At 42.5% G+C, this 26,890-nt stretch overlaps 1 protein-coding gene across 3 annotated transcripts in view; it reads left to right on the top strand.

Moving 5' to 3' along the window:
- LOC126919998 (Krueppel-like factor 6) overlaps nucleotides 1-20,331 on the top strand; it is a 274,581-nt gene extending 254,250 nt beyond the window's left edge. For all 3 annotated transcript variants that reach the window (XM_050729807.1, XM_050729796.1, XM_050729787.1), the window contains one exon: nucleotides 9,775-20,331. In XM_050729807.1, the coding sequence (XP_050585764.1) occupies nucleotides 9,775-9,950 (176 nt within the window). In that variant the 3' untranslated portion in view covers nucleotides 9,951-20,331. The remainder of the gene's footprint in view (nucleotides 1-9,774) is intronic.
- The last annotated feature ends 6,559 nt before the right edge of the window (nucleotides 20,332-26,890 follow it).

Below are 26,890 nucleotides of genomic sequence, written 5' to 3'. Positions count from 1 at the left end.
TTATTTACCTAACTAAACAAAATAAAATATGGTGAGCGTACTTAAAATGTTTTAGCTCTCTAAAATAAGACAAGACTGGTGTTTCTCTGCAATCAAATCGATCGACTTTAATCCAATAATTTTCAGCCGTGAGCCTCCCAAAGCAACATTACATCAGTCAAGATGCTCGAAAGTTTTCTTTCTGCAATATAAATGGCCACTCGGGGAAACGAGAAATCCCGTCGGCTTCGGAATAAATCTTCGTTCCCTACTTGAGTATAATCCAAAATTTCTCCACACGTCGATATGAGAGGGGTGGTCCCGCATTATTATCAGGAATTTCAGGCCACGACACATTGGCCTGTACACAGTAATACGATTTGTAAATAATAGCGGGAGAAACCGAAGTCGGGCCACTGGTTTCCCACCCTTTTCGCGTATTTCTGCCTTTAGGCGAATGTATTCGCAGAATTGAAAGCGTCTACTCTTACGCTTAAACCTCAAACACGAAGCCTCTCGCGTATTTTCCTCGATACACGTCGATTGATCGTGGCGTGGGTCGATCTTTGTTTCCACCGTTGCTTGCTTCGTTCGTTGTTTGAACGATAGAATGCGATAGAATTATTTGAATCAAAAAGATATTTGAATGCAGGTAAATAATTTGCCTTGTAATTCACCAAATTCGATTACGAGCAATTTTTAGATGATCTACATTTGAAAATAGATTGCTCACTTAAAGACTAATGGTATCCATAATATACAACAAGTTTGATTATTCCGTGCAATGTTTAAGATTTTAAGATGTTGAAGATTAGGTGATGCAAATAACTCTATTTATTATATTTCAAACGATATAAGAGTCAATAGGAACTTTTGAGAGGCGATTTTGCAGAAGAGAGATTCCTCGGTAAGACTAGGTGGTTTGTAGAAACTAATTAGCAGCTTGCCGAATCTCGAGTCTTCGGCGTTAAGTGCGATTTAACCCGGACCTAACCTCGAAGCCTGTGTGTTTTACCCTGGGCGATTCTGATCAGTTCAGACTAGACACAACTCTATAGCTCCTCCTTTAAGTGTTCAGCGCTAAGCTGTCTAACTTGCTCACCGCGGCAAAGCAGCTGGAAACTCTTAAACCTGAAGCTTTTGTCGTGCACCAATTCCCAAATGATACTCTGATTAATTCACTGCTCGATTATTCGCATTCCCACGCGCGTACCTGCAACCGGGGCAATCGGTGAATACTTAAAATTCTTATCAACGGCTGCTGCATTATTCCCGAAATAATCTTCCCGACCCTTGTATTATTTACAGGAAAGTTCGTTCGGTTGTGGATTATACCTTACACACCTCCACTCATAAGTATTAGAATATTTTTAGAAAATGAAGTGGGTCTCAAATAGGCGTTATTATCGAAACCTTTGAGAATTATTATCTCGTTTAAAATCTTAGGCGAAGAAGCTTAACTTTATGGTAAGATTAAATTCTTGCATGAATGCAAAATGCTGATCGATTATCGCTTCCTTGGTAATTTGGACCAATTATCACATCTTGCGTAAAATCAGAATATGTTCTGATACTATGTAATGAACGAGGGCGTACATGTATGCATGTAACCCTCTCTTGCTTTGTCTTGCGTGGATACGCGTGTGCACATGCATACACACACGTGAGACACGGGTGATCTTCGTGTACGTACATATCGATTCGTACCTCGGGCACTGTTCGAAATACGTTCGAAACACGCAGCGAAGTTAGAAGCCGCCGCCGTCCCTCGTCCGCCACTGCCGATCCCCGGTACCCTGGCACCGCAAACAATTGGAAACGTCGTCAAAGTTCTCGCTACAGTTGACAGCGAAACCGCAGTTCACAACACGAGGAACGTGCTATCTCTAACCGTAGTCGATACCGCTGGGACGGAAACAGGCAGCCAAGAACCCGGGTGTACTCGCACACATCGTCGCATACTACCGGGAAAACCACGCGCCCTGTCATCGATCTTCAACGATCGACCGTTTCAACTTTCCGTTACAACTTACTCCGAGACGCTAAGAAGTTTTACGCGTGTGACGTTTCGCACCGAATCTCTTATTCGACTCTATGATTAATTAGAGAGAATACTTTCATCTTTGAAATAACTAAATTTAATGTTACAGGGTAGGAAATAGTAGCTGGTTGTAGTAGATCGCATGTAGCTTTTAGTTTGTGTTTTTGGAAAGTCCGAATTTTTGGTGCGCTGCATTGTGGAATTATTGCCAGTAGAATAGGCCAGTTATAGCGACGCACGTTGTTGTGATAAAACAACATTTTTGGAAAATATTTCTTTCCAAAGGGAGAATGGTTGGTTATATATAAATAGAAAGAATGTTTAGCTTTGTAGTAGTTTCATAAAATTCAACACGATAAGACTTGTGCTTTTGGTTGCTATCTACGAAATACAAGTAGAATATTCCGTATATGCTCAGACACGCTGCATTTACAGAAGATCAAATCCTTCTTAAGTATGTTACAACTTGCGACTTTTCCTGTTATTTCTGACGTAAATCCTGTCCACGAAATGTCGCGAACACTTTGCCTTACACAAATTTATGAAATTATTTCTCGAAACATAAACAACGCGAAGTGCATAATTAGAAAGTCGAAGGATGCTGAGTGAGTAAAAGTTCCGCGTGTAAGTTAGTTCTTTACGGAAGTACTTCTTTCTTTCCCTCGAAACACGTGATTTTATCCCCATTCTTCTTTTAGGATCCTGCTTTATATCCGCCGAAACGTTTCCGTTTCCGAAATAAATGCTGCGACCTTCCGAAACAAACACCTCATACGCTTCTCTTTCGGGGCGTACGATATTTCTTTACGGGAAATCCCGTTTCATTTTTCATTTCTATCGTGCTTCATCCTATTTTAGTATACGACCGCGCGTCGCAGTGCCGCCGTCCCGGCGCAAAATTTGTCCCTCGAAAAAGCAACGACTTGCCAACCCGATTCCCTAGCAAAATTTTCCTGAACCGCCCCTGTCTAGGGGTAGGGTTTGACAACGTCGTTTCTCAAGTGGAACGGCGGGAAAAAATATAAAACATCGTACCCGGGAACCCTTCGTATCGTGCGAACGTAAATTCAGCACCACCGCGAACAATCTATCAAGCAACCTTACAAGACAGTCTCTTGCAATTCTAGCTAAACGTATTCCAAAACGTGACGAGTTTTATTAATCCTTACGGAAAGAACGTTGGATATGCCGTTCCGTTATTCGTTAAATATTCTTCGATATTCGTGGATCAATGGAAAAATTTATTACAGTTCGAAGGGTCTACGAACTTTGATTAAAATACCGATAGAAGATTGTATCGTCCGGTTGTAAAATTGTCACACGATCGTAACGGTAGGAATAGCGTCCTTTAAAACCAGCTAAATGCGGAAAAATAAAAAAGAGTTGTACAGCGTCCGCTACAATGGCTCTCGTAGAACAATGTAGAATCTTCTTTTGTGGTTTGCGAAGTTTCGCCCTTTGTTACGCGGACTGGAAATTTTTCGCGCGGTTCGTAATATTTTGCTCGAATTCTTCTTTTCTATTTCCTCTTTTCTTCTCCTTTTTTTTTTTGTTTCACAATTCACCTTTTCTCCCTTAAACGATCAACCGGCTTTACTTTATCGAATTTTTGTCGCGCACAATCTTGAAAGGAGTTAAATTTAACGAGACAGTCCTCAGGGTCGAGTAATTTTCACGATCCTTTCTTCGTATTAATACAACGCTGAAACGGCGGGGGGTTAAACGTTCGCAGCTGTAGAAAATCATGTCTCGCTTTGTGGGACGCGCAATTCTTCGCAGGAAGAAAGCTGTTACCGCTTTACAGTCTACGATATTTCTACGAAAGAAAATGAAGAAAATCCGGCTCTCCGCCGTTCCGACTTCCGCGCAAGTGGAACGGATCAAGATTTTTTCGAACGCCGATCCTCGATTTTTGCTTCGTTGGAAATTGAAGTGCTCCGCTTCGCGAAGGAAATTAAATTTTTTCTCAATTTTTTATCGTATTTAACCCGGAGTATTATGTCTGTTTGGTTATGGAGCTTTAATAAAAAAAAAAAAAGAAAAGAAAGAAATGGTAGACTTTTAATGAAGGATACATACAAATCGAGGTTAATTAAATTTTCATTTCCGTCGACACGTAATTTTAGAAAATATTCGCTCGCCAAATTTTCATCGTAATTTGACATTTTCCATCGACACGCGTGACGAAAGAAATATCGTATCTCTTCCCGGAAAGTGTAACGTAAAACCACTTCGTGAAAGCTTGCGATACTAACGTTCAACGAAATTTTACTTTGCGACCTGCGTTTACTGACTAGCAGCGATTTACTGGCAATCAAATCGTGAGGGAAAACTTCGCAGATATTTCCATGTTATAAATTTCATGCATCGTCGAGAATCATTCAAATTTTCACGATCGAAATTCGCAATTCACATTTGAAGTCCGTGAAGAATTTCAAGAAAAATACAGGACACGGTCAAAGCAGTAACTATAAATATTTATTTAAATATAAATAAATATAAACAAATATCTTTCAGTATTCTCCAGCCATCTCTCAACTTCCTGTACATGAAAGAATTTCAATGCTGTCAGGAAAAATTCTCTCCGCGAACATGAATAAAGTTATTCCCAGATTCCTGATCGATCTTCTCCGTCAGGATATCGCCGCTGGTTCGTCTGAATATCCTATGCTGGACAACCAGAATCTCTAGCACGTCGAAACTGTAAAAAATTTTACTTCCATCGACCTGGCGGATTCTCGTCTCTCAGAATCTCTCGATGGTGCACGCGCGCACACTAGAAACGAGAAAGAAAAAGAATCTTCCACGTCCACCGATCTGTCATGCGGATCCACGAAACGTCCTTCGGTATTAGGCGCGTTTCTCTCGTCGAAACGTTTCTCGCGCGGAACGTGTTCGAATGTAAAGGACAGAGGACAGGAAAGAAATAGAAAGAAAGGGAGTAGAAGAGAGACAGGACTAGGGATGGAATCCTTGGTCATAAATTCCGGTTGTCCTATCCCTGGGCGACATGACGGAAGGTAGCCTATACATCGTCGCCGACGACGGACTTAATAAAATGCAAAGACGACGAACACACATTGCCAGGGACGGTCTGACATATCGACGCAATACCGACCCACTCAGACCTCTCGAGGAACGTCAGATGGAGGGAAGGACATAGAAAAATCGTTTCTACGCCGAACGGGACGAACGTCATCGAGGACTACGTGAAACCAGCCACTTCTAGCTTTCCCCACAGCCGCGACTGTCCTCGCATCCCTCTTCCTCTATCATGTTCTATTTGTACCGGGTCTGGTTTGTATGGAATATACGCGGAATTTATGGATGATGTGCATAAAACGCAGTTAGGGCGGTGAACGAGAATTCGTTATAATGGTAAGTGCGTTGGGAAGTTTCTTCCCATTCTCCATGGGTCACATGGATTTTATAAAAATCGCTCGAAGAATATCGAACGAGCGTTATTCGAAGCATCAGTATCTCGAAACGCCTGCGAAACCATCGAAGCGTTTTAACTTATTGTTAATAAAACCTTAATCCTATTTTTCCCCGACATCCGAGGGCTCGGGTAACGGACGACTATGCGACCAAGGGAAACACTACCCTCGGTACCATCGAACAATAACAGCACCCCTCCTTCGGAGAGCAGGAAGAAATTACCCAATCTCCCGAACTGTGCACGCACATCAACAAAGGAGATAAACAGACGACTGATACTCGTACGGAACAAAGCTGGTGATATGGGATAGGGGGTTGCGCGGAGCTGACGTATCGCGTCGTTTAGCAACGTTCGTTACGGGCTCGAAACGAGCGCAGAACAGGGGCGGGACGTCGAGAGGGTAGAGCAGGTTAACACTTTAAGCCGTCCTGTTTAATATGGCTTTATTACGTAGGTGGTAACGAACCGCCGGGAGGCCATTATGCGGCGATAAAATGCGCAATGCACGATGCACCTACACATCGTTCCGCCCCGTCCACCTGGCGCGCGTCTCCGCCGCGGCCGTGACACGCACACTCACACGCGTCCAAGTTGACTGACCCGCACACGCTTCTGTTCCACGCATAATACACACGCGCGTGTCTCTCGCGGGCGACACACACTGACTGCGGTCGTTCGCCACGTTACGCAGTCACCATGGTTACTCGAAATTCAATTTGCCTTTTCGATGGAGCCTATGCACGCACGCGACACGTCGCACGTTGATTTTTTCCTGCTTTTTCTCCCTTTCTTTTTTTGCCTTCTCTCTTTATTTGTTTTTCGTTCTTCCTCTGCTTTTTCCTTCTCTCTTCCCCCCCTTTTTTTTGGTTCGTTTAATTGCACGTGTAATGGTCCCGTTGATTTTTTCTGTAATTCTGTTCGCGGCCGGGGATTTTAGGTTATAGGGGGGAAGGGTGCAATTCCACGGTAGAACGAGGCAAAGGTGAAATGGAAGGTACATTATTGATCGAGAGGGACTAATGTCCTGATAATGAGAGGGCATCGAGATAGGGGATCGGTGTACAGAGATAAAGTTAGAGGGTGTAGATACGGCCAGAGGGTTATAATGATGAGAGGGTAATGGGATTATGATTGTTTGACGTTTCGTTGTTTTACAGAAAAAAAAGAAAGAAGAAAGGGGGATGTTTAAAAGTGCACACTTAAAAATTGCTATTTCAACATCATGAATATTCGAATACGTAAATTTACAGAATGTCTCGGCATAATTCTTCGAAATGGTGCACATTATTCATATAAAACACGAGAATCCATTTTTCGATGGCTTTACTCCACTGTTCTATTTGCTCTACTCCGAAACGCAGCTGCATATTGCAGTTGCATCGAGAAAGGAGCTGTATTACAGATATAAATGCTCTTGCACAAAGCATTCAACCTCTAACCCTATCGATACTCCCTATGCATATTCGGAAAAGATCTATAGCACATTCCAGTTTCATCAAAATTTTTCTGAGTCATCCTGTATTTACATGTTATTTCAAATATACAAAGTTAGTTCTATTCCGCGCAAAATAACGTCGAATCAAACAACTAACCTGAATTTAAATCAGAGATGCGGCTTTCATCGATACATCCCAAAGCAATAGCGAAATCGACACAAGTCACGTCGCCGTTCTTAGAACGGAAGCGCGAGACTCAAGTTCTGCCTTTCTTCACGCAATTCTATGGTACCTTATGCAGTCACCAATTTTTCCTTCCGCCACTCAAGCGCCGGGAATGTATTCGCAGCAGCCTCGCGAATATATTGCTCCGCCACCTCCGAACAGTTTATCCTTATCGTTCACGAAATTCTTGCTGCCAGCCTTGGCTGCGGCAATTTCTAGCCGTGCACAGAAAGACGACGCTCATCCTCCATCTCGTGGATGTCCGCGCCAGGGTAGTTCAACCGAACACGCGCGGAAGGATACACGAGGACGTGAGCGTCGTTTTTCCTGTAGAAAGTCGCGGCTATCTCTGACAAAGCAACCAGCCAGCGTGACACGAGGTGTGAGAGAATCGGATTTGGTTATGCGTCGCCACGTTCGCGCTGGATTTGTCGTCGTTGCTTCCCACGATGGGGTGGAGCTCATGGAAAAAGCGAATCTCGTCGCGGAACAATTTCGAGGCTAGGAATTGGATGCTGTGTAAATTTTTCCAACCTCCGTGCATCGATGTTGAGTAAACGTCAGTCGTAACTCTGTCTTGTCTTCCGGCGCACGGCATCGAGTAGAATTTTCTGCTCGTCAATTCGTTAGCAGGAATTGATCTTCCCGTGGAAGGGGAGAGGAATATTAAGGAAATCGTAACGAATGGCTTCACGAATGTCTTCGGTGTGTGCGAGCGATAGCTCGACACGACGGGGATTGCGTGCGTTTAAAGTCGCTCGGTCGGAGCGTGTTACTGGAATTGAATGAAGTAGGGTGCCCGCGTTGGTGCGTCGTTAGGTAGGTCCCTGGGTTTGTAAAGTGGTTGCACGTTCGCAGAGAACGTTGAAAGGGAGAAAGTTTTGCTTCTTGCTGCGGTGAGAGGATTCGCAGAGAGGATTCGTGAAACGTCAACCTTTTTCTCTACTACGTTCGAGTCAAGCTTGCCTCGCGTAAAGAAAGAAGGTTGATGAATTATTCCAGGAAAGCATTATTATCGCGAAAAAAATCGCGATCAAAGATTACATTAAATTTCGTTCGCGAATTTCTTTGAGCGATTAGTGGTATGATATGACACGGGGGAAAACAATATTAAGGGGACGGACATTTTTTTAAGATCACGCGTTCACAGTATGACCACGACATTACTGCGTTTAAATTACACGTGAAGCGTTCGCAGCCGAACGCAAACAAGCACGCGACAATAAAAACAGCACATCACGCGAATGTCGACTGCGTTAAAGGCTTCTTCTCTGTCCTGCTCCTTTTTTCCTGACCCTCCCTGTCAGTCTCTCTTTTTTTTTTAATTCATTAAGTTTAGGGTCGCACGATGTAGATGTCAAAACGTTTTACTTCGCGGTTTTATACGCGCGTTTATATCGTCTTTTCCACGCGGTCGCCATTACGCGCTCCCCCATTATTTTCGTTTTTATGAAGGAATAGCGTATACACTTCGTCTTGATTAGAGACGCGACAAACATTGGACGAGGAGAACCACCTTCCGTCGAAGACAAAAACTTGCTTTCGATTCTGCTACTTTTCTGAAAAGCCACGATGAAGCGTCTCTGAAACTTTAACGACAATCATCGAAGCCCCCGGAGTTGCTTCAATCTTCCTAGCTGCCTTTCAAACTGCTAGCGCCTTGCTAAATCCACCAAGACAAAGTCTTTCCAAGTTTTTCAACCTTTAATAGCGGGCTTTAAGGTCTTTCAGAGTTCTTCCAGTCTTTCCACTATGCTTTCCCCATTTTCTACGATATTTTATTTAACAAAAATCTCCTAATCTCAAATTGAGACAATTCCCTCTTTACATGCAACGATCAAATGCTTACCCGTATTCGTATCAATTGGTCTTTATCCTCTTTCCGATATTTTGCTTTTTATTTTTTAATTTTCACCCTCTCCTCCTCTTACACGACACAAAGACCTAACAGTTTGTTGAAAACAACGGCAAAGCGCCACAGGTGGCGCGTCCACATTTCCTGTCCTGTAATGCGGTCTCATCAAAGTCAGCCTCTTTCTATATTACCAAATAGATTATTTACGTGTTAATAATGTGCCAGCCGTTCCATGATCATCCCTTGTCGCGGCACACGTGCTACCAGAGGATCCATTCCTCCTTCAGTCGCCCGCCACTTTATTGTCGATCCACCAGCCGGCAGCGTTTTATACGTGGAATTTTATATACCGTCCTCGGTTTTAGTAATTTTAAGGGACGCGCGTGGCCGGGACAATAAAACCCCTTTCGTCGTGCGCACGTCTATTGTGTCGCAGAATATCGGAAAGTTATGGAGGTTAGTACATATGTGAAGCTTATTAAAATGTTCACGATCAGGATAAGTTGCGTGTTATTAGTTTTAATATGGTACTTATGTTTCCGATTTCTACGCCTGGAATAATTTAGCTCCTCGAATCTAAACGGAAGTCATCTAACTCTCGATTCTTGAAGCGTAGATCGCTCGTTTTTTTCCTAAATTTTATGATGGGATTAATCCTTAGTGCCTTCTAGATATAAGAATTTATTCTCAAATTTGCTTATATGCCCTTGTATAATCTGTAACAGTTCCTAAAATGAAGATATTTCTTCAAAATAAGGTAAATCATCGCAACTAATATATCGATTCTATTTCGTTCCAGGAGAGAAGCCGTATAAGTGCAGCTGGGAGGGTTGCGAGTGGCGATTCGCGCGTTCCGACGAGCTGACGCGCCACTATCGCAAGCACACTGGCGCGAAACCGTTCAAGTGTCGACATTGCGACCGATGCTTCTCTCGCAGCGATCATCTAGCCCTCCATATGAAGAGACACGTGTAATCGATCGTCATCGAGAACGGTCCTCAACGCGCGGAACAGTCCAGGACCGGCAGACGAAGCTCCTTCCTTCCCGAGGATTCCCGAGGCCGTCGAGCAACACGGCCTCCACGTGATTGCGTTTTTTCCACAGATACCTGACGATCCACATCGAACTCGATCACCGACGATCGACCGCTACGATGGCCCTCAATTTGGCCACGATTTTCGTCGGTGTAATATGATTGCAAGATATTCTGCGGGCTTTGATACTGTCTATAAGAGGGAATCGATGATGAGCGAGACGATCGGTGAAGAACGGCCACTTCTGGTGGCGATTGTCCATTAGAACGGACAACAATCGACCGATGAACGATAAACGATCGGCTTTGGAACCGTATCATTGAGGTTATAGATTCAGGACACTTCGTAGATTGATTGCAATTGGAAATCGCAATCGGAAAAACAGGTAGACGCGCGTTCCTCTGTTCTTCGAGGCAGTTCGTTTAGACTAAAAGGCGAGGAGTAGAGACAGGAAGAAGGTCTGATGATATTTACTACGCGAGAAACGCTGGCACTAGAGACAGCAGGTGGGTCGACAACGATCAGATGCGGATTAGACTGGTATTGTTGATGCGATTAGACGGAGCCACCGGGGCGAGCAGCTGGAAGACAGCGCGCTACGAGTCTCGTCCCGGGAAGTTAATCACTGCCAATTCATTAAATTGTAAGATCGGCGCGTGTACCGTTGGAGATATAGCCTACGCGAATGGCTGCTTCGGAGTCAGAGGAAGTTAATCGAACGAGCGAAATTGTCCGGCGACAGCGGTGTACAGCTCGTGTGTGAACCCTTGTAAGCCGTCTGTCTTCCGTAAAACGGTCGAATTCCAGAAACCGAAACTTTAACTAACGCAAAAAAAAAGAGAAAGAAGGAAAGATAATTAAGATAAAATAAAATAGCAAAAGAAAAATGATAAAAGAAACCTGACAAAACGATGAAACGTAGCGCACACAGTTTGAGAAACACCGATCTGACGATGTTTCAAAGGCGTCGCGTTTAGATTCGAACGAAAGTCAAGGAAACCCGGTTCGCGAGGACAATAATACGCTGTCTGTCGGTGCCAAAACGTTATTTCCTTTCTCTTTCATTTATCCTCTTCTTTCTTACACGTATACACAGAGAAAACCATATATATTACACGTATACATGCTTCTCCCTCTCATATCCCAATGAATGGGGGCCACGGGAAAAGCAGTTGGTTGGTGGGAAAGGTGCACGACGCTTTTGAGCTTCGATCCTTCGACGGGTGGCAATAATCGAAATTGTATTCGCGACCCGGTGGAACGCGGAACCGTGTCACACGGAGGTTTGTTGTAAGGGGGCGGCGGATGAGGGCACGAAGCGAGAGGACGAACCGTAATTGAATACGTGATTTCGGCCAGTTTCGACGGAGGCAAAGTTTACCCGTTCCGTGCGCTAATCCCAAATTTACAGTGCGAATTATATCGCGAGGCGCCTCCATTCGACCGATGATCCGGTCCGCCGCCCTTTCGTCCTTTTACCATAGCGTCGTTTCCACCGGGAGCTTGTGCGAATGATACCGATATATACGATAGACGAGAAAAAAAAAAGAACGCTAGAATGATCCTATTCAACGATAGATTCGACCGTTTTACTCATCGAGAATATTCACGAGTGATTTTTAAGGAAGAAAGAATCGCGTACAACCCTCGGACACCGGTTCGAGGGTACTTTTTTCCTTAAAAAAGAATTCGACCGAACGGGGCTTCTTTCGTAGTGGCGCGCGTCCTATGGTTTTTAACGAAAATAAGTGAAGAAAAAAAAGTATATATGGAATCTGACTTTGTACTTTTGTACGATTGCTTTTTAGGTAACGTTCTCCTGTTTTGTTTCACGCGTAACCGCGCGACGTATGGACGGGGGTGGCGACGCGTCCCGGCGCGGCGGGCAAGATTCTTGTCGGAGGCTCAACAGAAATAAATGATATATATATTTTTTAATATTCTCGTCTTACTCACCGAAACAATATATTGTTATACATAAGGGATTATACAAAGTATAAACGGGCAACATTCCGCACAAAGCTCTAGAACCGTTTCCACGCGTCAGACTCACCCGCCGAGCACGCCACCCCCTCTCGTACGCACGCAAAACCCGGATGGCAGACGGCGCTCGCAGTTCACCTCGACTATGCGTGTCCCGAGAACACTATGATTTTCCGGTCGATATGCATCGTTGTCTCGCTAATAATCGATTTCCGTGCGGACAAACGAGATCGAAATCACGTAGGGAAATGACAATGGAGGGGAATATAAATGGAAACACAAAAAGGAGGAACGAGAGAAAAGAGGGGAAAGAGAAACTAGAGAAACGTAACGAAAAATGAAAGAAAAGAAAAACATTGACGAGGGGTAACGCAAATTAGTTACTTGAAATAAAAATGTGAATTGTATCCGTGGACTGAACGAACGATGGATCGCAGATCGCTCATCGAACGAATGGTGAACAAAATAGAGTAGTAAAAGCGATTAAGAAAGAAATTAAAAAAGAAAATAGAGTAATAACCTAAAACGATTAAATATGAATGAAGTAAGAGAAACAGAACGTGAAGGCAAGGAGTTTACCGCTTAAGAAGACTAATCTTACCTGAAAGCGCGGAACAGCGCAAAGAGCGGCCGAGCTGGCGGGCGAAACGAAGATTTAAAGGAAAAGAATAAAAAAAAGAAATTAAATTTTAAATGTTCAGTGGCCAAATAAATTAACTGATAACGCACGTAGAACGTAACGATACCGTACCTACAAAGTAAGCCTGACTGATATGAGAGCGTCGACGCGGTTCGCGCGCGTGTGGTTGCGTATGTATGTGTGCGCGTTATTCGATGTCTGTGGCACCTGTGTATTTCTTCTTTTCTCTATAATATTTTTTTCCTTCTTTCTTTGCGTCAATTTGCGTGAGTGTGTCAAGGAGGTGTGTACGCTTGAGTGACCACATTTCTTTTTCCCCGCGAGAATGTGTTCCAAAAACGATTTCGGGGGTTATAGAAAGGGATAAGGTGTGACGGGGATTTTCAAAGAAAACGAACATGCATAGGAAAAGAGAGTGAGAAAGAGCGAGAGAAAGACACAAACGAATCCACCACAGGAAGAAAGCATAAAAAAAGTAAAAAGAAGAAAAGGTAGAGTATGCGTGTGAGAGAGAAAGTGTGAGAAAAAGAGTGTGAGAGCAGAACACTAAGTTTGTATATTGTGCAATTTTTGTCAGTGTTTCATTATTTGTTACCATGTTCACGGATAATTATAAATAAAGTAAATATATATATGCAGCATTTACAAGGACTTAGGATAAACGAAGATAAACGAGGAGCCAGATGTCTTTTTGATAGCCATATACTGCGAGGTATCGCGCGGCGTCCCGATACAAAGGACGCCCCGACCGCTCTTTTTTCTCGATACACATTTTTTCTTTTTCCTTTGTCTCTGATAGGGCGAGAGTGGCGAGAACAAGGATACGAAAAACGGTGCTCGTCGCTCGGTCACGACGCTCCTCTCGTTACATACACGAACCCGTCGTCCGGATCGTTCGCAACCCCCCAACGATCAAACGAGCCCGCGTTTCGCTCGATCCTCTCGCTCCTCGAGATCGGAAAATCTCGGAACGACTCGTACCATCTTCTCTCTTCGCGGGCTCTCCGCTTCGTGTATCTAGCGCGACTGAGAAGCTTTCTCGACCGACGGCGACTTTAACCACGAGGAGTAGAGGAAAAAGATGGGGTAGGAGACGGAACGATCGAGTCGTAATGATCGGACCTCGCGATCGCGACGAGCGTTTCGCGCGTTTCCATCCCGGCGACCAACGAAACACTGTAGATATAAATACACGTACATTAATATAATACGTAACGAAGGATCGCACGCGAATGACAAGATCCGCGTTTGTTTCAAACTCGAGCAATGCGAAGCAAGCGTGTAATGGATGAAAAGGGTCGATATAGAGAAGATTAGGAAAGACAGATGATACAGGTGTAATTAAAAGAGAGAAACGATAAGTCGAGCGAGTAAAGATAAGGCGAGAGAAAGCGGGCACCTTAAGAAAACTAATAAATGGTAGTTAGAAGTTTAGATAGATGGATAGCTAGAACGTTAGATAGACACCTTAGATAGGCAGATAAATAGTTCGACGAAGAGAGGAAAGGCGGAACGAAAAAGAAAGAATGAAAGATCGGGGTGAATTGGGGACGGGTGGGAGGGGGGATTTAAAAGAGTTATTATATATAAATGAATAAAAAAAAGTCTATAAATATAGATAGGTGGATATACATAGATAGAGATGTAAGTACCTAAGAGAAACTCTAAGGAATCTTTTAGAAGATACTGTATCGTTGTACGAGGTACAATAGATGGACATAAGTGTTTTATGATACTTGCGTACAATAAGGTCGAGACGTAGCGTGAGGAATATAGTGTATAAGAAGTTGGTGAAATGGTGAAGAAAAAAGAAATATTTCAACGAGCATGGACACGAAGAGCGTACATGAATACCGAGCAGTTCACGAAAAGAAAGAAGAATAGGGAAGAAAGGGGAAGAAAGGCAGGCAGATGCGGCACGATTCGTAATTGTCTTAATTGTGGTCTGAAATATTTTCAGTCATGCTGTATAGTAACTCTGTGAATTGCAGGATTTTACGTGAAAGCGAGGAAGACCGTGAGTGACAGAGAGCCGGCGTGAATGGATGAGTGTCGGGGGAGAAAGCGTTCGAATGAAAATGGAAGGTAGAAAAGAGAAACGACGTGAGAAACAGACGCGACCGAAGGACGTAAGGGATAAAAAAGGAACAGCACGAACAAAATGGGATAAGATCTATTTTAGGAAGAAACAGGCGAGGACTCCTCGTTTAAATTCAATTCGACGCGTTCGATTTTTACCGTTCGTGTCGTCGAACAGGTATCGTAAAAAAGGAGAAATAGAATACGATGAAAAATAGGGCATGTGTAAAATTCAATACACTAAAAAACGAACTGATTAAAGAACTAACGTTATTTTTAGGAAATTACAGCTTTAGAAGAGATTTAAGTAAATAGCGAGGGGAAAGGTGGTTAGGCTAAGTGCTAAGGGTAATTTGGTTTCGCGTGTTGAAGCTTTTCTGTGTGAGTATAGAAGCGAAAGAGTGGGAGAGAGAGCGAGAGAAAGAGAGATAGAGAAGGGGAAGCTCGAGGGGCAAAAATTGCGAGAAAGAGGAAGAGAAAGTGTCGAAAGGAAACTAAGCAGAGAAATGTGGGATCGAAATGGGAGGGATCGAAGCATGCTTATGAGAGGGTGGGGAAGAGAGATACCTATATTTTAAAAAAAGTGACCTTTGGCATTTAAAGACTTGTAAAAATCGTGCAACGAGTTAATTGAAACAAAGAACAATATCAAAGAAAACAAAGAAAAATATCACAGGGGGCGCAGCGTATTAAGGGGCGTCCGTCCTTCTCCGCGTCTCTAATTTCATCTTACACGAATATGCACGCATACATTAAAATATCACACACGTACGAACTAATACGAACGTAAGCACATCTGCAAGAAGAATATATCCTGAGAATCAGCCAAAGTTCAACGCGAACAAGGCGATCGGATAAACGTTTATCTCTTCGTATACCGGCAGAAAAACGACAAGACGCGGTTCATGACACATTAACAGCGACACGAGTCTCTCGATACCACCGATAACACATGGTGCACACCGACGAAAAAAAGGTAACAACGGAAAACGCAAATTTACACATGCACATACCAGAAAACACAAACACACACGCTCATGGAAATATTGGAAAAGGAAAGAATAGCATCGTTGTCTACCCATTACACGTTATGTACGTACGCGTGTCTCGATCTCGAGGCGACACAAGTGCGGGAAAAAACAGAAGGGTACAGAAGGACGGAAAAGGAACGCGGAAAGGGATAACATACCAACAGGAGTTCTTGGCGGAAAAAAAAAGGCGAGAGCAAAGAAATTCGGTTACAACGCATAGGGTATATGAAAAGGAAAATATGGGATGGAGAGAGGCGAACAATGCATTCCGATAAATAAATCGCTTTTCACGAGGTACACAAGAACCGACGAATCGCAGGAAAGTCGGGCTGCCTCCAGGCCTAACTGAAAAGGAACCGAACGATTTCGGTCATGACTCTATCTTCGAGGTACTCGCCGCGAGAACGAATCGCCTCTCGTCCATTGGGACGCGATTCCCCTGGAACAGCCTGGTTGTTTAATCTCCAACGAGCCGTAGAAAAAAAAAATAAATAGAAAAGAATAAAACTGCAGAATGGAAAAGGAAAAAAAAAGAAACAGGTAGCGGCTCGACGGTTGTTCCCTAAGGGATAGAAGAAGGTGTGTCTCGTGGCGCGAGCCAGAAATTGACTTCGAAAATGGAAAACAGTCACTGCATAGTCACTATTGTCATCCAACACAATTCATGGTAGGGTATAATAGTATTTTTAGGGATTTTATACAGACATGCGACCGTGCTCTATGTTTTAACCACGATTAACTGTCGATCATTGACGTTTCTTCTTGTACGTAAAACGAACACGGTGTTTCTAGATGTATTAATAATTGCATTATACATTGCAGTGAAGAGTGAAAGGCGAACGCTTGAACGAATAAATATATCTTACGTGAAATTGCGGGTGCAAGCGCGATTCTATTGTGACGAAAGGGGATCGAGCGAAAGACCGAGAATTTTCGTGCGAGCGAGTATGATTTTTTTCTGGAATTCTGTACCTCGTTGTGTATACATCTCTATTTGTATAATTGTGAATATTAACATATTAGGATAATGTGATTTATTACGTGTGATCCTGCGCGTAAAAAGACGTGGAGAAACTTTAAGCGAGTATTTTGTATTACGACAAAGCGGAACGCGAACTAAAGATACAAAAAAAAGAGGAGAAAAAAATGCGAAACTAATGCGTGCGATAGAGAGGCAGAGGGCAAGTAAATCGAAGACAGATAGAGAGAACGGGATTAAGCAAATAAAGAGTCTTGTAATCGCAGCTTTTTTGCCGCTGGGGAATATAATTGTAATAAACGAAGAATGCGCTTGCGCAGCCGTCGCTCCTTTCTCTCAGCGTTATTTCTTCCTCTTTGTCTTCTTCTTCTTCTTCTTCTTCATCTTCTTCTATTAACGCTGTATTGTGTACTAACTCTTCGTTTCCTCACCGAGGTGACAGATAATCCCGGAACCACGAAATTATTCTACAGATTGCCAAGAACTGAAAGAATGGAAAAAAATTTCGCTGTACGATATTAAAATATAAAATTTGGCAATGGATATCCAAGGATATTCGAAATATCGAAATATTTCAACTCGAGCTCTTTCGAACGAAAACAGGCAGTAGTCTGGCTTTATATCAGCTCGTTCCGGAGGCTATCGATCACCTCGTTGAGAAAACATCCCTCGACACCGCTCTTCTTGAGGCTGTCCAGCGAAGTTTGATGCAGGGATACGTCAAGCCACCCCCAAGGCCCGTGGAAACATCCGCTCTTGTATTTCATGGGCTGCTGTATAAACAACGCATACGAGTGTGCACCAAAACGTGCTACGATTCGAGCAGGCTGCATGTGGACGCTCGGGAGAACGTATTGATGCGCGTGTTTCGATCGAAGCGTGATTAAGCGCGCTACACGATTTTTAAATTTAGGCGGGATCGACGAGTATAGAGGTCGGCCAGAAAGGAGTCTCGTCGTTCGAACAGTCTCGACGATCGTTCGAGGATTAAACACCGAGCGAGTTGTATTGTATACGATTATTAAGAATCTATCCTACGATGACTCGTTAAAAGAAAGATAAAATAAAAGAATGCAGAATATAAAAAGAAAAAGAAGGAAAAACGAGCGAGAGTAATGCAGAGAAAAACAGAAAAAACCAAAAAAAAAGAAAAGAAGATTTAGATAAACAAATATAACGGACTAAAATAGTAAGAAAACCAAGTAAAACGTGGAAAATAAAAGGAAAAAACAGAAAATATCCTTCCAAAGTACCGGGACTAATTTACACGCCACGACTTCCAACAGTCGAGAGCTCCGCGCTGACTTGAAAAACTCTCGAAGGCTCGACTCGTCTTGTACAACGGGATTAGCGAGTACTCGTGTAACGAGACTAGTAGGTGATCACATGTGATATTTGTATTGGTTATTATTATATATAAATATATTATATATATTATAAATATAAATGTAAATGTATAATTAGAGTATTCCGTTAGGATTACCGCTAGTAGTTAGGCGGGAAGGAGGGGAGGAGCGTGAAACGAACGATCGAGAAAAGAAGAAAAAGGGAAAGAAAGCGTACAGGATAACGAACGATGCGCAAAACGTGAAAATAATCTCCTTTCGAGAATCAACGCCTAATTGCTCTTTACGCAGGCCTACTTGCCGATTCTAAAGGAACACTCGAGATTCGACGAGGAAATAGAGCTGCGGCACAAAAACCTCGCGATCGTTCGCGGGAATAACGAACAGAGAGACTCGCCTCGAAATCCTTCGACACGAGATTTTGTAATTTTCCATCACGTCCGACAGCAACTCGAGATTTCGTCGAGAAAAGAATCGAAATTGTGCACCGTGTACCGGATCGTTCGAGAAGGTCACAGAGGAATACCGATCAGTTGCGTCCTACAATCGACTGACATCTACTCGTGTTTCCCTGAAATTCTCCTTTTAAAAGTTACTACTTCTCCGTCGATCCCTGTGTAATAGTATTCATAGAGGTTTGGTTTCTTGTCTCCAAAAGATTGTCGAACTTGAATTCTGAATTCAGGTGGTTGGAACAATCCTCGGACTTCTATTGATATCGATGAAATTGTATCTGGAAATGAATTTGAAAATTGCTACTTTTTAATGTCGTTGTCTGGTAGACATTTACATGCTAAAAGCGTGCTGTCGTAGATGTAAAGGTAGCACTTTTCATATGATGATTCTGAGTAACCTGGAAGGTTTGAAGCGAACATCTATGGATACTAGAGACCCTATCAAAATGGGAAGCCCCACAGATTGGGTACGAAAACAAGCCACAAAGGACTGGTGGAAAGATAAAACGAGCCAAACTGCTAGCTTGTCCTTTGTGCGTTTAATTCTTTCCTTTCTTCTTCTTCTGCTTTTTCTTATTGTTGGTCTTCTTGGTTCTCTCTGGTCGTTTTTAGCTTTGAGATAAAAAAGCAGATACCGTGAAAAAGATGAAATTATTATTCGAACCATCAATTTCGTAGAAAAACCTTCGATGATTGATCGTTGAGACAAACGAACAGAGAGCTGGGGAGACTCGTGTACGAGAGAAAGATCGCGACTGCGTGCACGTGCGTGAAGAACAAAGATGTACAAAGAAGCTAAAGACCGCGAAGATGTATGGTGTACCGAATGCATGAGTGAACAAAGTGTAATGTCTCGTGGAGGCGACGTGCCGTGAATCGAGGTAGATTATCGAGTCGATGGATTATCGGGTGGGGTAGTGTACGAAAAGCTGAAGATCGAAAGAGAAAGAAGAACGCGATGAATGTACGTGCGAATTGCAAATTCTTAGGAATTACTTCGCGCAGAAATTTTTATGTGAATTATTTAATCTAATTGCAGAGAGTCTTAATTGCTATCCTTATATCATTGATATCGCCGCTATGATTAATATCGTAAGAGCTGTACTACCGCATTGTTCTTGATCTTTTAACGTTACCCTTGATTTTATTCGTTCATCATGTACAAAGGCGAAACCAAGAGCAAACCGCGAACGAGCTGAACGAGCAAAAATGTTCCACGAATCGCTAACTTCGGGAGGAACTCGGAGTGCATCGATTCGTAAAACGAGGCACACTATGTAACGCGATCCATATCCATCGATCGCGAAACGAATATTGCTGGATGCGGAGGATGGCTCGACGAGCGTCGACGAGATAACGTTCTTCCTGCGTACCTTTGCGATCGGAACCTTTTAACTCGATGTGTGCACGAAATTGCTGCGACGATCGATGGGAAACGCGACAGGGAATCATAGGATGCGTGTCGATCGAGCCGAGAGGGGCTGAGAAAATATTTACGGAAGCGCTTTCAACGCTACCGTTGCCCGGTCGACCAGGACGCTACTTTTATTATTTTCATAAACCTTCTGGGTTCGTTTCGCGCGCTCTTCGCCCCTTCGGAACTTGTCTAACATACCTTCGTCGATCGTTCTCGATCGCAAACGTATCTTGTTCAATGCGATTCCCATCGATTTATAATTGTTGTCTGCCTAGAGATGATTTTTTGCGTTAACGAACGATTAACGCATGCTTCTTTATTCGGCTAACGGAGCGACCGGGCCGGCCGCGCTTTGTAAATAATTCAATTAATAAACAAATTTCTCATCGTGTGCTTGAGTGAGCTTGCTTTCAACACAGATGTCCTCCTAATGAGATATTAAACCGATTCCTGGTGGTCATTTACGATGAAAGATCGTAAAATGTGATCTTGCGAGGAAAAATGAGCAAGAAAATGTTTAAAAAGAGTATCTTTAATAGAGGCTCGATTTTAGTCGAATTTGTTAACTCTGTTTATCGATCCTATGGTTCATTAGGATCTTAGCGTAATGAGTTGGTCTTGATACGTCTTTGTAGACTCGACTGGCAATATATTTATCGATTTAGTAGGATCGTAATTAGTATGAATTAGCGTTTATGCTGGCCCATTCGCTCTCAAATGGTGGCCGTTTCTTTCGTGAATTAAGAAATTAGCTTTTATGTGATAGTCACTATTCGACGGATATAGCAATTGCTTCTTGTGCGGATATTCGTTGCAACGCCGAGGTTGGTCATAGAAAAATTCGGAAGAATGGAGATAATTTAGAGGTAGAGAATTCGTAATTCGACCTATCCTCATGAAAGTGAAGGGCTGAAAGGAAAAGTGAGCAAATTTTTAATCTGGAATAATTCTGATAAAGAAATCTGTATGCTTCTAAACATTAAAATACAATACTACTAATATTTATAAATGTTTATATTTGGAATGGAATATTGGTATTAATATTTGGAAATTGGTAATAAAATTTTTTACACAAATAAACATCTTATTTCGTCTTCTGTACTTAATTTAGTTTTACACAAATGCAATTAGATCACTCGAGGAAGAACTCGTGCGAGTATTGACCTGTCTGCAAATTCTCACAAATCGTTTCACAGTAAAGGAAAGAAAATAATCTAGTTACTCTGTGAAAGTATCGTGAAGAATATCGATCGATGGTCAACGATAACTGGTCGGCTTGAGGATGCCACTGGTTTTTGTTAGGGGAAGCCCTGACTCGAAATTATCTTCGTCCCTTTTGCGCGGGGGTGGACGATGGTCACCTCGGAACAGTTAGTAAAAATTGATAGAAGAAGGATTGGTGAATGGGAAGGGAACAAGGTATAGAGCGCAAGAGTAAAACCAGAGGAATGGAAAAATGCTTAGGGCTGATATGATTGGGAAACTTAAGGGAAGGTGCAAGAGAATGAATGAGAAAATTGAATGGGTTAGACGTATGCAAAAGGGAGAAGGGAAGTTTTTTCTTTTTTCGAAAGCGTCTTGTGTCTGTACGTGTGCGCGCGCGAGTATGTGTGTTTGTGTTTTTGCGTAATTCCTATGCACGTGTATACTGTGCGCTGCTTGCGGATATATACGTATACATAAATATATAATATAAGTATAAATATACATATACGAAGCGTGCGTGTGCGTGTATGCGAGAAAGAGAGAGAAAGAAGCACTTTATTCCTCTTCATTCTTTTCTTTCCTCTCTTGGTGGCTCTTATTATAAAGAAAAAAAACACCGTTAGCGTACTTTAAATATCGTTATTTTTTAAGGAGAATTACACGAAGATGAAATAAAAAAAAAATGATATTGAAATATATATATATATAAAAATATATATATATTTATTTTCTAAGATATAATATATATCATCTATATATGTATATTAAATTATGATAATGCACAAAAATGTAATTATATGTACATGTATGATAATTAATAATCTTGCTCTACGTTCGGGCGGTGCGGTGGTAAGAAAACGCAAAGCGATTAAGAATAATGAAAAAAAAAGAAAGGAAAACGAAAAAAGAAAGAAAAGGGTACACTCGACTACGGGCGGGAAGGGGAAGTGAAGGGGAAGCAGGTGAGGTGAGAGGGAGAGAGAAGAACGAGTTGCTTTGCGCGCGTTTATCCGGAGGATAAAAGTGTCTGTTCGAGTTTGACGAACGCCGGGGTGCAGAGAGGAAAAAAGGGCGGGGGGGGGGGCTTGCGGCCGCTGTAACCTCATCTTTCATGAATAGCTTGTATTTCTGCTCAGTGCAAATAAACGTACGTTCCTGTTGAAAAAAATGACAAAAAAATACAAAACACGATCACTTGTCTCGTATTCTTCATTCGACCCCAACAGTATCTCGCGTGGCAGTTCAAATCCTGCGGTTTGATCAGAGCTACCGAATTTTCAGACGATCCAACAAGGTGAGTATCGCGTAGAATACGTAAAATCGATCAAACTTCGAACTCTTTATAGTCAAGGAAGGATGCTTCATAGAGATTGTTGAGAAATTTACGAAGTAACGGAGAACGAAGTTTCAAAGCGCTCGACATCTCTTTACGGGGATCCTAGTGCCTAGACTTACCTTCTTGAAGCCTTAGCTTTATTTCTATCGGATATCTCGTTTGTTCTTATCACGAATAAACTCCACGACACGTCTTTATCTCAACTTTTCTCTCAGTCGCGAGTCAAGTCAATAATAATCGCTACGATACGAAAAACTATTGTAGTTCTTACATAAAAAGCGATATTATAAATCTGAAACGCGATGAACCTTCCGTCTCATGACGAAAGCATCTCGTCGAATGAGATCAGCAAGCAAACAGCCGATTTTCTCGTCCACGTACATTCATCAAAGACACGATGCACTCGTAATATTCATAGCCAACAGGAATAAACGCTTTGACGCGTGTCACAGGAAGGGACAAAAGGACAACGATCAGCCGTTTCGTCGCGTTACATGTCGCACAGGTTGTACGGTTTACTGCGCGTTCCTCTCTGAAACTATAACCATCGCCGATGGTCGTCGCAGGAAGAGGGTTCACGGCGTTTTGTCATCATAAAACGTTTTATGGGAAATTATAATGTGCCCTTTCTCTACGGGGGTTCCCAACCAGTGTCCAGATACGAAGCCATTCTCGACGAAATATAAAGAGGGCGTTCGCCGCGTTTTTCATCCAATCGGCCCATAAACGACGTTTTACTATCTCTATACATCCTTATCCTTCGTTTCATTTCTCTCTTTCTCTCTCTTCCTTATTGGTCCCCTCCCTTCGTTGACCCTGTTCCATGGAATTGCCATTCTAGAGGGCACGGATCGGCTGGCAGCATTCGAATCGTCGTTTCAACGACCAATGCGAAGGAACCACGTCGCTTGGCATGCTTATCGCGCTTACGTTTTTTCTCGGCTGATTTAATTAAGACCGAATTTAATCGTCCCTTGGACAAACTACCTTCGCAATATTAATTTTCTTCCGTTGATGGTGGTTCTGCTATCGAAAGATATCGTCGTGCTTCGTCGAAATCAGTGCAATAACGAGCGTTTCAGATTGAAAATTTAATGTTATGGCTATGATTAAATTTTTATCGTTTCATGTTGTTTATCGAGTTAAACTTTGCGCTGTTAGTACGTTCAAGCACGAGATGCAACGTCGCCAAAAATTAAATTGTATTACAGTCAAAGGAGGAGCATTTATAGTAACTTAACGCAGTCACGCGATGATTATATACTCTGTCGGTACAGCCGATTTGATGTCACTTACAAACTTTATTCGTATAGATTAGAATGAAATACAGTTGAAAGAACTAATAAGCGAAGAAAGTACAAAGACTATCTTTAGCGTTACGAATCGCGTACAAGCTGTCGACGTTATTTATACACGAGGGGACTGCCAATTAGGCAATTGCGCGCCGCTTAATTGCTTCCGCCCTAATAACCCCCTATTTACGTGGGATCCAGAAAAGTGTTTGTGACTGTTGTATGCGTTCTCGAATTGCGTTAAAGCAACTTTCGTATTCGGGCCTGCAAAGAACGGTTCACGAATTTCCGCCGACCAAAATTTGGTTTAGCATTCGCTCCAGGGATGAGAGAAGTTTCCTAGGCAACGATACATAGCCGTCTGAGGAGAGACAAAGGCCAATGGGCAATTTCGAAAGCGGAAACCAGTCACTTTGTAACACGGATACTGTATAATCCTGATGCAAAACGTTCTTCGTTGGAAAATTTACAACTGTTCGTGATCAACGCGAAATTTCTCTCTCTTTCTCACATTCTCTCTGCTTATTCCTCTGGAATAAAGGAACAAGAGAAACTCTCGTTACAAATTTTTGCTAAACAGTGATAGATCATTGTATGATAGAATCAGGCAAACCAAATCAGGCTACATGTGCAGTCGATTTCAATTTCGATTCTATGTGCTGTGTTATTTCTCTTAAGTTGAAATTCATGATTATTTCTTAGGGCAACACAATATCGAACACTCTGCTATAAATCGCTCGAAGGCAGAATACCGTCGAGTTAAATGCCTCCAAGCCGTAGAAAAATACGTCGCCGCTATAACACTGTGAACTTTGAAATATCTAACCAAGAATCATTGTTCCCGTTGGGAAGAACCGTAAAACGTAGGTATCCAATTAATCTGTCTGGAGCACGGAAGAGTTGCGATTGCGGCTAATGTTCGGATCGTCCGAAAATTTTCGGCCGGTGAATACGCGGCACGGAACCGGACGCGAGCAGCGAGCTGTAAGAAAAATATAGCCCCTAGACTTGGCAAAGAGGTAAAACCTTTAAACGTTTTCCTTCCTTGAAAGGAGAAGAAATAGGTGCGGCTTGCATCTAGCGAGCCGGATTCGCTTAATCCGAGCTACTTCGGACCAATCCGGAGACCCTGAAACTAAAGAACTACCGCTCAAGAGGATACGGCAAATAACCGAGAATTGGCTAACGGGATAACTCCAGACTGCTTTCTATCGCTGGACTTCAAACGGGGTTCGGTGATTTCAATGTTGCGAGCTACAATCTCGTTACAAGAACTTTTGGAATCTTTAACAGGCATAATTGTTTAAATAATTTATTCAATCCTGCCTGGAGGCATTTTTATCCGTTATGTAACATTTATATATTTTCTATAATTATTTATGGTACATACGTATAAAAAAAAATGACTCTGTGCTTTTAGTAAATGATCACTTAATACTCTTCTCTCTTGATGATGGAGGGTTTGAAGAACTAGAGAATTATTTCTAATATATTATGTCTTACAAAGTATAGTACATACTTAAACATAGATAGTGCAAATAAATAAATAACTATACAAATTCGCAGAATGAAACATAAATGCATATTTAATATAAAACTCTGCCGTTTCTAAGTAGAAAATAATAATATTTAGTCAGACACATTCAATCGTTTCTCTAAAGATCTTTCCTCCCATAATAGTTTATAGCAAAACAATTATAGTAATAAATAAACAAACGGAATGCAATAAAATTCATCGACTTTCCGTATCAGACATGTTTTTTCCGGATTAAAAGGATAGCGCAGTCCTATCGGAAGCATTATACCGACGATACTTACCAAAGCACGGAGCGGCATTCGGCTCGCACTGTCCTCTGGCTGTCGAAGACGAGTGGACAGAGAGAGACGAGGTCCAGAAAGATTTGAATGGGATGAGTTTTGAATGCCACAAACTCGCAGACGACCAAATCCCCGAGAACGTTCTCAAGCCCTCGGCCCAGCAGAATGAAATCGCAGAGACCTACCCTTTCGTGTGATCCCTCCACGAGCAAGTCACCGCTCTCTCAAGTGTCTCGATGGAATTTAATTCTGTTCAGGGCCAGGACTCACCTACTATGCAGTTATTTGATACCCGATATTTTCTTTTCCCGCTCTGAGCGAGCTTCGATCTTTGAATTACGAGCGGGATTTCTTTGTCGATTTGAACGCATTTGATCCTTCGGCTCGAAGAGACAAACGCAGGGATCAGAAGATGAAATAAACGGGCGCTGCTTCGTACTCAAAATCAATTGATCGTCGATGGCTTCTTCGTGTCACCCGATACATCTTATATATGAGCTGCAGATGCAAATTTAAACTCAACGATAGGATTGCACGTAGAAAAAGACTGTGTTGTTCGAACATTCTAAAAAGGCAAAGAATTTTTTGAACAATCCAATAACAAGTGAGAAGATAGCGAATCAAAATAAATACATATAAATTTTTTAAGCGAGTATCGACCTTAATGGTTCAATTGATCGTAATTTAAATGTTCACAGAAGCCTCAACAAATTTACAAGCCACAGAAGCTATACAAATACATCGTAATAAATTAAAAGTACCAAGAACTGAAATTAACTCGAAGACTTATAATCAATTTTACGCGACGAATCCAGCAAGCTGTCGCGGTTTGTAAGTAGCGCGACGTGGAGAATTTTCCAATTGCGTTTCCAACGCGTCCAAAGGGATGAGAGAGGTCTGCGATGGAGAATGGGACCGCCAAATTGTTAACCCAGTTACACGGCGCAAGATACGGCTGGCGAAACTAATGGACCTCTTCCCCTTCGTCCGCAATCTTGTTGTTCGGCCACCCATAATCTAATAGCGAGAGCCCTCGTGTTTCCGCCCCTTCGTCGCCGGCTTCGGAGCTCGTATTTTATCTTGAACGCCGTGTCCACTTATTCCTAACAATTGTTCGTACTCGCGCTCGTTCCTTTCTGCTCTGCGGTCTCGCCGCCCGAGTTACGTGTGTGCATTTTCATTCCTACACCGAGCTCAATGAATGTTCGGATATACAGACTGGTTTGTGTGCAAATGAGAGTTTCTAACTGGTTCCATAAAAATACTGTTGGTGGATAATGTGGAATTAAACAGCAGTC

Source organism: Bombus affinis, chromosome 1 (assembly GCF_024516045.1).
Source record: "Bombus affinis isolate iyBomAffi1 chromosome 1, iyBomAffi1.2, whole genome shotgun sequence".
NCBI lineage: Eukaryota > Metazoa > Arthropoda > Insecta > Hymenoptera > Apidae > Bombus > Bombus affinis.
This window is presented reverse-complemented; position numbering and strand designations above follow the sequence as displayed.